This window comes from Numida meleagris, chromosome 1 (assembly GCF_002078875.1).
Source record: "Numida meleagris isolate 19003 breed g44 Domestic line chromosome 1, NumMel1.0, whole genome shotgun sequence".
NCBI classification, from domain to species: Eukaryota; Metazoa; Chordata; class Aves; order Galliformes; family Numididae; genus Numida; species Numida meleagris.
In genome coordinates, this window is record NC_034409.1 from 190954983 (window position 1) to 190966419 (window position 11437).

Here is an 11437-nt window from a genome sequence, read left to right on the forward strand (position 1 = left end):
TGAATGCATCACTGCACTAAATATAAGCTGTTAGTAATGAAGATATTTGCAGTAGCTAGAGGATCCAAAGAGTTTGGCCATCTACTCTGTAATGCCTACAAGCAGATCTGTTTCTTTGTGAACACATATCTGTGAGAAGATCAGAACCATCAGAAGCCCATTCTGTACCATCAGAAGCATCCTGTTTTAAAAAAGAGCAGGAAGAGGAAACACTGAATGCAGATGTAGTTTTCTTACTTTTGCAGCAAAGTGTTGGGTGGTAGAGCCTTGCCCCACCGATTCCAACATAATTCCTTGTATATGTAAGTGCAGTTGTAACTGTTTTTCTTTACCCCTGCTACTGATCCTGCCTGAGCTCTGTTTTGAGCTAAAGAAGTAATGCTCCCTGTGAGTGGCTTTGTTTTCAGTCTCCGGAGATGGGAGTTCTTTCTGAAGGCAGAGTTTTGTTGCCTTGCTGTGACTTTTCTGTAACATTTTAGGGGGTGAAGGGGATTGCTGCTTTGATCTGTCGCCTGTGTCAGTCGGTAACTTAAGAACAGTATGGGCTGCATACAGAAATGTACTGTGATCTCCAGATAATTGCTCTGGCATGACTCAGTGAAAAAGCAGCAGAAGTTGACTCAGAGCTGATTCTAACTGTTGAAAATGTAAATACGTTCAATTCTTAAAGCCATTAGGTGCAGTATTCCGCTGCAGGAAGAACTCAGAATGCTGGTAAGTTTCTTCTCCATAGTTTCTGTTGCAAGCGAACTTTTAAGCCTAGATTTGTTGTTAATGATTGAGCAGAGTGCCATGAATTTCAATTGGAAAAAACCAGAAGGGGCTTTCCAGTGGAAGTGGTAACATGTATGTCAGTGACTCAGGTTGCTTCAACTTGTCAGGGATTGTAGAGGAAGCATCTTTGGCACCAGTAGATACGAGGGAACAAAAACATGGGAAGAAAACCTGCTCTGGGGAGTTTGGTGGAGACAGATTGGTGAGAAGGTTCTTTAAAAGTAAGCAATTCTCTGCTGGCAGTGAAAGGGGGAACTGATGCGTGAGCATGGGACAGGTCAGGGTAATGAGGTGTGAGGGCTGAGACTCCTCCGCTGGAAGCGTGCCTGGTTTTATCAGTGCTGGTCTGAAGCTTATCTAAACAGTGCAGCTTTGTCTTAATGGAATAACAGACACGGCTGTTTTCTTCTGTACAGAGAGCGGTGATTACACAGATTACAGTGACGATGATTACCTGGAAACCAGGAGGAGAAGATCAAGAAGGAATCAGAAGAGGCAAGTTAACTACAAGGAGGATTCAGAAAGTGATGGCTCTCAGAAAAGTGTCCGATACGGAAAGGAGTTAAGAAGAGTTCATAAACGCAGGCTCTCCACTTCAGACAGCGAAGGTAAAATACACGGTCTGATCTGCAGGAGCTGGTGTATGTCTGCATTAACCTAAGGAAAAAACTGTACAATTCAGAGTTGCCCAGAGAATTTTCTTTCTAGAGTTCCTTGATGTTTCTCAGAAACTGTTTCCTTGTGAAACAGCCATTACAGTTACTTCTCAGAGTCACTGTCCCTGCTCTGGCCTCACAGGCCTGACTTTACCGTGTCTGGCAGTGAGGGGTGGCATTTCAAAACTAGAATTAATGTCACTGCTTTGCCACGTCTCTGTTAAGAGGCCGCAAAGCCTTCTCCACAAATGTTTAAAGATTCTTATTTGCCTGCTGGTGCCCTGATTGTGTTTGTGTAGGTAGGTATGGCACCCCCCGTTCCTCTGCGGTCGTTCAGCCTTTTCCAATCCCTATGCAGTCTCCTGCTTGAAGGTGCTGCGATAAGTGTGGGTGTGTATGATGTTGCAGAAAACCTGCTCGCAGTAATGTCAGTCACTCCATGAGCCACCAGTGTGTATTTAGATACAAAATTAGCTTGTACAAACACAACCACTGCCTTCAGGTCCTTTGAATTGTGATGTCCAGCTCATGAGAACCTTCTGTCTGGCACTGAGACGTGCTGAGCCTTACAGGCTGCAATGGGTGCCAAGGTTCCTCAGAAAAGCAGCCGTGCACACTGAGCACCTCTGGTTTGTAGGTAAGTTTTGGAAGTGCTGGCCTGAGTCTATAGAGCGTTATAGGATCCTCTTCCACAAAGTGAAACAAGTACATAATGCAGCTGTATGGTATCTTGAAAGCTTGATCTTATCCTTCAATATACAGTCTGCTCTCAGAAATAGGATATACAGGCTGTCTGCTCACGATCTGCTGTATGGTGGCTGACTTTTTTTTTTGCTGCCTGCACTTGCGACTTTAAACAATGCCTGATTGATGATGTCTTTTGTACATGAAAACCCATTTCCTCAGGTATTTTTGGTGCTGGCTTTTTGCATCCTAAACCCAATGCCATTTAGTACCATTCCGGTAGTTTCCCACAGTTCTAATGTGTTAGAAAGTATGTAACTGTTACTGGAAATGTAATTACACTGAAAATACTGGAACTCTGACAGAGTCTCTAGCAACCTGAACCTACACTGATAATACCTTCAAAAATGACAATTTGCATGCATTTCTAATGGAAATAGCAAGGAGAAAGCCAACGGTGTTTGATTTGTCAGTCTATCTTTTCTCACCTAAGGCAGTGTGCAAAGAAAAGGCCTTCCATTAAGGGACAGCAGCCTTCCAGCCACATTAAACAGTGTTAATGTGCTCTGAAAGAAGTCGCGTAGAATTTGCTGGGGAGGGGATAGTACAGTTCTATGCATGTATATATATACATATATATATATGTATATATATTTTTTTAAGGTAGTGCAGCCATTATTTTATAGAAGCATAGACTATCCTGAGCTGAAAGGGACCCGTGGGGAACATTGAGTCCAACTCCTGGCTCCACAGAGGGTGTAAAGTCATGCTATTCCTGATGTAGTTAGCACTTCTAACTTCTAGCAGAGGCCTCCAAAGCCTCTGGGAATGCTCAGGCTGAGAGCAGAATACCAGCAGATTGCTGGACTTCGCCATTTGAGCAGCTTCTTTAGAATGTGAGAAGGGTGCGAGCGTTTTGACGTGGCTGGGAAGCTGAGGGAGGAGACTGATACGTGTGTGCTGAGAGACAGAGAGCTTTTTTGATGAGTGTGAAACATTAAAAAATAGGAGGGTAACTGTTTTGCATGCACTCAGATTTGCTAACAGCTTTAAGTCTGCTGCTTATTCCAGAGAGCTATGCGTCCAAGAACTCTGAAGATGACGATTCCACCAAGGAGTCGAAGCGACTGATTCGAAAACGTCGGCGAAGTACGGACGACTACACTGAGGAAGGAGAGGATGAGGAGGATGAAGAGAGGCCTGTCCGCAAACGGCTCAATCGAATCGAAACAGACGACGAAGATAACTGCGAAAATGCAAACGATGAGGCAGAAAACCCTGCAAGTAAGCTGCCGGCACCACAGGCTCCTCAAGACAACACCAAGAAGCACTGCTACCGGATAGAAAGTGACGACGAAGATGACTTTGATAACGTGGGGAAAGTAGAGAGCCCTTTGGACTACAGCCTGGTGGACTTGCCTTCCACCAACGGACAGAGCCCAGGTAAAACCATTGAGAACTTGATTGGCAAACCGAGTGAGAAGACCCAAGCCCCCAAGGACAGCACAGCCAGCGCCAGCCTGGCGCCCAACGGCACAGGGAGCGGGCAGGAAGCAGTAGGGCCAGAGGAAGATGAAGATGAACTTTTGAGAGTGACTGACCTTGTTGATTACGTCTGTAACAGTGAACAGTTATAAGACTTCCGTTTTTGTGCTAATTTATTCCACGGTAGCTCATACCAGCGGGCCAGTTATTAAAAGCTGTTTTATTTTTCCTAGAAAATTCTCCACTACAGTATCACTTTTTAGAAGCAAGAATTTCACCAGTCCTGCAGTCTTTCTGTGAAGTGACCAGTTTTGAACTTTGAAGAAGAATTGCTGTAAATTCCCTCTCTTACCCCCCTTTCTCCTTCCAAGTCCATGGTCCTGGGTAATTTCACTCACAAAAACCTTATCACAACAAGAGATTTGTATATTTTTGGCTTTATATTTCCTGAGTGCATACAAATTTGTGGAAATGGGTGGCCTAAGAAAGCATTCCAAATCGGTCAGGGCCCAAACCGGAACTTGGGGTGGGTTTGGCTCAAGGGGTGGGCGGGGTGCAGAAGCACTTGTGCTTTAGCTTTTTCATATGAGATATATATTATATTTAAATGTTCACAACTTAGATTACAACTTAACAGACAGTCTCAAATTTAACGTCTGTACTGTCGCATTTTGTGAGTTGTAGGTTAACATGCCATAGCTCATTAGTAATCACCTTCATGGAAGCAGTTTGATTTTAATACTGGAGGCAAACAGAATTACTAGAGGCCAAGAAGGTACCATAAACAAGAACTCTACTATCCATTATGACTTGCAGACTTTCCTAATAAACATCCTTTAAAGTGTTTGTACAGTAAAGTGTACTGTAATGAAGTTTTTGACAGTTGAAACATGCTGGCGATGAATTTGTAAAGCTATCTCATGCGTAGTTCATCAGATGGTCTCCTATGCACGGTGTCTAGTGGGAGGACGCATTGATGCAAAGTTGGTCTGTAAACGGGATGGCATCTTGACGTGCTGCAAACTTTTTACAGACAAAAGAATCCTGCAGTAGCTGCGTGGCCACTCGGGTTTCACCTTCTGTTGGAGTGTTCCGAATGGGATGTGTCTGTACAAACTGCACTGACCGCGGAATTACGGCGCTTCAAAGGATTGAGGGGTTTTCCAATAAACCGTGACTGGTCCATTCATGTCCTTAGTATCTACTTCAAATTGAAGTAAACAAATGGAACAGTTTTCCTTTTGGAGGTTTTCTGTTTGGGGTTTGTGTGTGTTTTTGTTTTGATTTTACTTATCTGCCTGGATGTATTAGCAGGTTTTGAATGTAGTGTTGGCCTTTGGCCGTTAGAATTTTCTTAAAATACTTTTAGTAATTGTCATGTGACCAAACTGATTTCAAGAAGGCAGTACTTCTGAGAGAAAACACTTGGCTCCAAGACATCTCATCAACTTTGGAGTGGGCATGAAGTGATATGTGCTTTCATTCAGAAAAAAAATGGAGACTACAGAACAAACCAACAAACGTGGGCACATAAGGAAGAGCAGAGCTGGAATTTGTCTGGGGTAGCGTTGAGTTTTCTCTTCATTCGGAATTAAGATGCAGGCTGTAGCATTTGTACGTGTTGTAGCACACAGACAGCTGACAAAGATCTGCCAAATGTTGAAATCCAAAAAGGTCACATCTGTTATTCCTTTTGCTCTGAGATTTGGATATTTGACTGGTGTTGATGTCCATTGCCGGCAATGGATGCACCGAAACTGCTGCTGCCACTGAGGAGTGAGTTCTCCTTTCCTGCCCCACCTGATTCCCTTCCATTATACTGTATTTACTAGTCAGTCATGAAGCACTTCTGTTTTCTTCTACTAAAACCGGCATTAGGCCTTTACTAAATACCTCTCTAGAAAACCTAGATCCAAAAATACCAACTTCTGGCCTGGAAACTCTTGGTTTTGTTTCCCCACCTCTCTCTCCACGAGTTCTATCAGAACCGCCCTGTGACCATTGCTCAATTGGGTTCTAGCAGCGCACATTTAAAACTAGAATCGTCAGAGTTGCAAGAAAGGTAGAACTCGTTCGCTATCTGCTATGCCAAGCAAGCTTGTGATTAAAATAAAAAAAGAAATCACACTCTTTCTAAATGAGAACTGAATGCCATTAAAGATTAAATATCTTTCCACCTTATCGATGTTAACTGTTAACAGATTTCACGAGCAGGTATTAAAACAGGGTAGTGAAAAGCCACAGAGGTTTAGAATGTTCTTAAAAGTGTATGTAGCATTTTAGCTACTACAGTCTTTTTATTTGCCTAGCTGATGCATAAATGTAGTGCTTCTACATTTCTAATCTACTTGTGTTTTAAAACAAGCAAGAGCATATGGCTTCCACTTTTTAATGTTAATAGTTGCTAAGCATTTTTAATATTTGCAGTGCAAACTGTCAGATTCCTGTGCAGCAACGCTGTGCAACCACTGATCTCTTGTTTATTTTGGCAGTGCCATCATCTTTTTTGCTGCCAGATGGAGCCTTTTCCTATCTGGTCAGTGCCGTAGCAAACATTCTTGCTCGTAGACAGCACCAAAAGTTGGATACGTAGTGGGTGAATCATTGGGAATGTAGGAAAATACAAAGCAGTTGAAATAGCGAATACACCAACCAGGGAGAAAGTGAGCACCATGTTCAGGAGTGACTTGGAGAACAGGAAGCAGAAGTGGAGGACTGAATTTTATGTCAAGTGCGTCAAGTTTTACCAACGTAGGCAGGCAAGCTGTTACTTTCTAGTGGTCAGTTTTACAAAACAATTCTTCTGTCTCCTGAGAAGTCACGTTTGATAGCTGGGATGGCTTCATCCCCCAGGATCCCGAGGTCCCGTTAGACCAGTGGGAATACTGTGCAAGGAAAATCTGCCTCCACGTCCTACAGAGCCCAGCATTTTAAAGCTTCCATTTTCTCTCCTGCCCAAGGCTTCCAGCGTGGTGGGAAATGTAAATCTCTTGGGAAGGATGTTGTTTTCAGACACGAGGCTGGCTGGCTGCCACGCGGGGCTCATGCTGCCATGTTATGTGATCCCAGAGTGGGAATGTCCTCCAGGTGCTGTGCTGTCCATAGCAGCTCGTGCTCTTCTGTACGCATCCCGAGATCACAAGTCGCGTGTCTTTGACTGCTCATCTTCAGGTGTGGCTTTGGGCTAGCAGAAATTCGGGGCGTGTGAGAAACAGAACACAGTGCGGCTAGGGATTTGTCACACGACGGGCTGAAGGGCAGGAGGAGGAGCACCCATTGGCTGAGCACGGAGAGAATTCATTTGGCGATCTCCAAACAGGCTGTCACCAAAAGCTGTGTCTTTTTTAACTGCAGACCCTTCTGAGTATAACTGACCAGGAAGAAAGTGAACTGATGCCTGTGGGCTGCGCGAGTCCTAAGAAGCACTGGAGAAGGGAAGGAACTATAAACTGAGTTGGGGAATGGATGTTTCTGGGTGCCACAAAGATAAAGGACGGCTCTTCGCCATGAGCATGGTACGTGATGTGCAAAATGCGGCCCCTCTGCACTAAGGAATGTGGTGCGTTAATCCAACCAGAAGGGTGGGGAATTAAGAAGGCAAAATTTCATTGCAGTGGCTGTCTTCTAGTTAGTGAGTCTTCTAAACCTTGACTTAAAAATGGAAAACAACATCACTAAGCTACCAAAAAAACCCTTAATGTTGAAAGCCTGGAGAAAGATGAGTACTGCACAACAAACTCCGAGCTCTTGGATAGTTTGACTTCACACGTGTTTAATTACATTATAAAATTACTATATCTTCCCGATTCATTTAATGAAAGGATTGCTTTGTTCTAACAGCACTTGAGAGAAACAGAGCTGCTTTTCCTCTAACTTGCCCATTTATTAATATGTCACCTCGAGATTCCTGTGGATTGAAATGTCTCGGCCGCTCTTCAAGCAGTGGGAGCTGATGACTGCTTCTCTCCTGGTCACTGCTGTTCTCTGAATGCTGCCCTGCACTCTGAGGGATCCCAAAGAACCTCAAGGTGAATGTGTATGTTCCCAAAAGAAGGATTGTATGGCAGCGGTGCCCTTGTTCTGATTTGTCTTCATGTTTCTCCCTTGAACTATTTGGTATCCGGGTGCTGTCTAATGATTTTAATAGCCTGTTGTTGGGGTGTCCATTCTGTACCTCTGTTTTCAGGTGCTTGCAGCTTGGTTTTCAGTGCTCTGCAGTAGGAAGTCCTGGACAGAACCTTCAGCGAGTTGTTTTGAGTTCCATATTTTCACCAACATTTCTTCTTTTAAATGAGAAGTAAACGAGGAATTTTGGTGGCCCCTGCTTTTTAAATCCACTCTGTGCTCCGTGATTGAAATAAATTCTGGTGGTCACGCTAGCCCCCAGCCCTGGTCTGACCAAGGGACTTGTATCATCTAGTTCAAAGTGGCAACACGTGGGCCCTGAGAAGTGGTTTTGGTGCATGTGCAGTGCCTGCTACCCACAGGCGTGTGTTATGGATCTAACGTGCAGCGTGCACCTTAGATACGTATTGACATTTGCTTTCAGTTCACTGGGTACATAAAATCCTTTCATGTATAAATATATGTAAGAATATCAAATATCTTCAAATGGTAACGTTCTGGAAAAAGGAATCTGTTGAATAGGGTGGGGAAATCTCAGCAATTCATGCGAAGAGAGCACAGTTCTGCAAGTGCTCCTGTGCTGAAAGCATCTATGGGAGCATTCAGGACTGCTGTCTGAAATTAGGCTGTGCAGGATGAAGCCCACGTTTCCTGGGATCTCACTTTTCCTGCTCCCCTTCTAGAACAAAGGGGGTAGGGACTGCATCGCTTAAAATGTCAGAAGACAGAAAATGAAAAAGCCGACAGAAGCAGTACTTACTCCTTATCCAGCGTGTACTGAAGTAATGAAACTTCTCAGTGACTATTTCTTGATGCTTTAGAGCTGAGGAGCTCACGAACACTCTGCCTTCAGAAATACTTATCACCTGAAGCTGGACACGCAGCAGCCAGGGACTGGGGGTTACTGGTCACTTCTGGAGATGTGCATCGCTTACCAACTCTTATTTTAGGTCAGGTGTAACTCAATGAGATGGTTCCAAGCGGCAAAAGCGTGTGCTTGGGAGCTGTTTGTGCCAGTGCTTTGGAATAATTTAACTTATTTTGTATATTGCAGAAGATGTATATTGCTTAGTATGACACTTACTTAAAAAAAAAAAAAACTGTGCGTGCAGCTTCTGGGGGAAAGAACAGGACACTCTAAGTAGATAAAAAGGTTTTATAATTGAGGATGCAGTTTAAAGACTCCAGGTGTAACTGCAATTAAAAGCAACTCCTACAGCCTGGGTTTTTGACCGTTGTTTTGTAAATGCTGGCACCCCACAGCTGAGCTTGAGATCAGCAGAGGGGACGATACAGCAGTTAGAGGACACATGCTTAGCGTGTCTGCAAATAGATCTGCTATTGCTACATGAAACCCCAAAGGTTCCCAAGGAGAACTGGAAGGTGGAGTTGCTCTCTTCCTTCGGTTGGTTTACTTCGTGCACTTTGCAGCACTTTGTGTATAGTCAGTCGCGCTGGTTCCCCAGGTGCAGACCGAGTCGGTTTCTCCTGCTGTTGGAATGCTCTTTCCACTTACAGGAGATGGGGAATGGGTGGAGGGAAGCGGAATGGGAAAATGTGGATGCAAGCCCATGCAAATTGAAAGACAGGTCTTGGACAGGCCTAAAAACCGCTTCTGATTCATCCTTTAAGGACTGTATTTCAAAGGGAAGGTCTCCATGTAAGAGAATCATCCTGACATCCTCCTTTTCTCATGGTGACCTTCAGAGCAACAGGAAAAGCTGTTCCCGGTCTCCCTCCTTGAGGGAGTGGCTCTGCCAGCGCAGCACGGACGTGGAGAAGGTTAGGAGCAGTCCGTGCAGTGCTGTGACACTGCTGGCCTTTGGGGGTGTTGTTTGGAGTCCGCGCGGGTTCCTTTGTCCTTTGTTCCTCTTATTCTGTCCCACACAACTAAACTGATGAGTGATACTTCAATAGATTAGTCTGTCACAACTTCAGTGATCTTAAGGGGATAAAGTCCTACTAAAACGCACGATAGGCCTCGTTACCAGTGCACCATTTGTTAGTTAAAAGTCCGTAATAGATACTAATCTGCTACTCAAGTTAGTGGTAGAAAAGGAAATCAAAGCATACAGTTACGTACCTTGTTTAGTTTTCCATTTCATCCTCATTATATGGACTCTAAAATCTTGTACAGTATCTTATTCCTACACTATATTCATTTAAATGGCACTCCTCCCCCTAACCTGCACTAAAACCATGTGTTTTTCATGCCAGTCAGGTTGCTAGATGCTAGCCCTGCTTCCTAGATTGGCAGCAGCCATGAGATGGCACTCAACTAATTCAGATGCTCAGCGTCACTGTTGTCAGTATGCACCATGGTTCTCAAATAGGCGCAGAGCTGTAGGCAGATGCTGGACAAACACTGGGTGCATTCACTGTCCCACATAGCACAGACCAGGTAGTTGCTAGCAGAATGGCTCCAGCGTTCTGTGACAATGAGATCAAAACTGCCAGACAGGTTAAAATCTAAGATGTACTTACACGAAATCCAGTCTTGTCTTCCTCCTGTATGCTGTTTGTATGTTTGCAAGGAAATGTGGAGCTCCTTAACATCGCTCTCATTCACAGCTGGCCTCATTTTTCTTTTCCTTCTCTAGAAGTCCCACAGCCGAGCTCTTTACGGAGCTTAACCCGCGCACTTCAGAGTCCTGAACCTTGATTTTTAGATCTCTTCCATCGTGACTTGCTGCCGCATCCAAGGGAAAGGACGGAGGGGACGCACACTGTGTGTGTGGGAGGTGGGGAAAGAGGTGCTGGAAGAACTGGAATTGTCATTGTTGCACATAAATTGGGTGGTGCTTTCATGTCCTTCCCCGCTCGCCAGAAATACCACACGCATGGGAAACGCGATGCATCAGAACTTCTTAACATGGAAGTCATGGTGGCCTCAGTGCTCCAAGGGTTAACTGCAGTTTAATAACAGCTCATGTTTTTAGATTTGCAGTACACAACTGTTTAAATACTGTATTCCTTGTAAATGAAGTAAAAAAAAAAAATGTTAAGGCTGGTGCCAATATTTTTGTTAATGAATTGTTCAGCGTTGTCTCACTACAGTCTGGTCAGAACTCTTTGTGTATAAGCTGGGCCTGAAGCCATTTTATAGCTTGTAGGCCTAATTGTGTAACTTTTCTTTCATAATGTTTTTGTTATAATATCTACTGTCATTTCTTTCATATAAATATGACATGTAAATTGTCATAATAAAAAAAAAATTGAAATAACTTGATGTACAAAGTATAATGTGTACTGAAGCAACGAGTGCTTTGTAATGGTGGTCACCCCCCAGGAGGGATTTCTTTGGACATTCGCACCGAGCAGTGGGGCTGTGCTCTTGCAGCAGTGCCATGGGAAGGGAGAATTCATGTTTGGCGTTCACTGTGTTAAAATCGAGTTTCCCTCTCCTTGACCAGCTCTGACTGACAATGAGGAAGATCTGATGGCATTATTTTTGCAGTTGGAATGGTTTTCAATGTGTGTTTCCCTCTATATTTTACATCTGACTTCAGGATGGTGTTGCAGTCAGCTGACAAAAACCAGTAGTGTGGATGGAGCTCAGCGTTCGCTTGAGGCTACAACATGCGTTTTATTTGCTAGTAATGGTGGGAGCGCAGTGGTGACTTCTTGCAGGTGAGGGCCCATCTGCCACTTAGCATTACTTCTTGGCACTGGCTTGCAGCCAGTGCAGCCCCCAGCCAGGCTTTGCCAGCAGA

At 44.2% G+C, this 11437-nt stretch overlaps 1 protein-coding gene across 3 annotated transcripts in view; it reads left to right on the top strand.

The window, feature by feature from the left end:
• RSF1 (remodeling and spacing factor 1) overlaps positions 1-10948 on the top strand; it is a 61635-nt gene extending 50687 nt beyond the window's left edge. For 2 of the 3 annotated variants that reach the window (XM_021383062.1, XM_021383074.1), the window contains 2 exons: positions 1191-1382; positions 3186-10948. In XM_021383062.1, the coding sequence (XP_021238737.1) occupies positions 1191-1382; positions 3186-3751 (758 nt within the window). In that variant the 3' untranslated portion in view covers positions 3752-10948. The remainder of the gene's footprint in view (positions 1-1190; positions 1383-3185) is intronic. The other variant, XR_002434028.1, reaches the window with a different exon arrangement.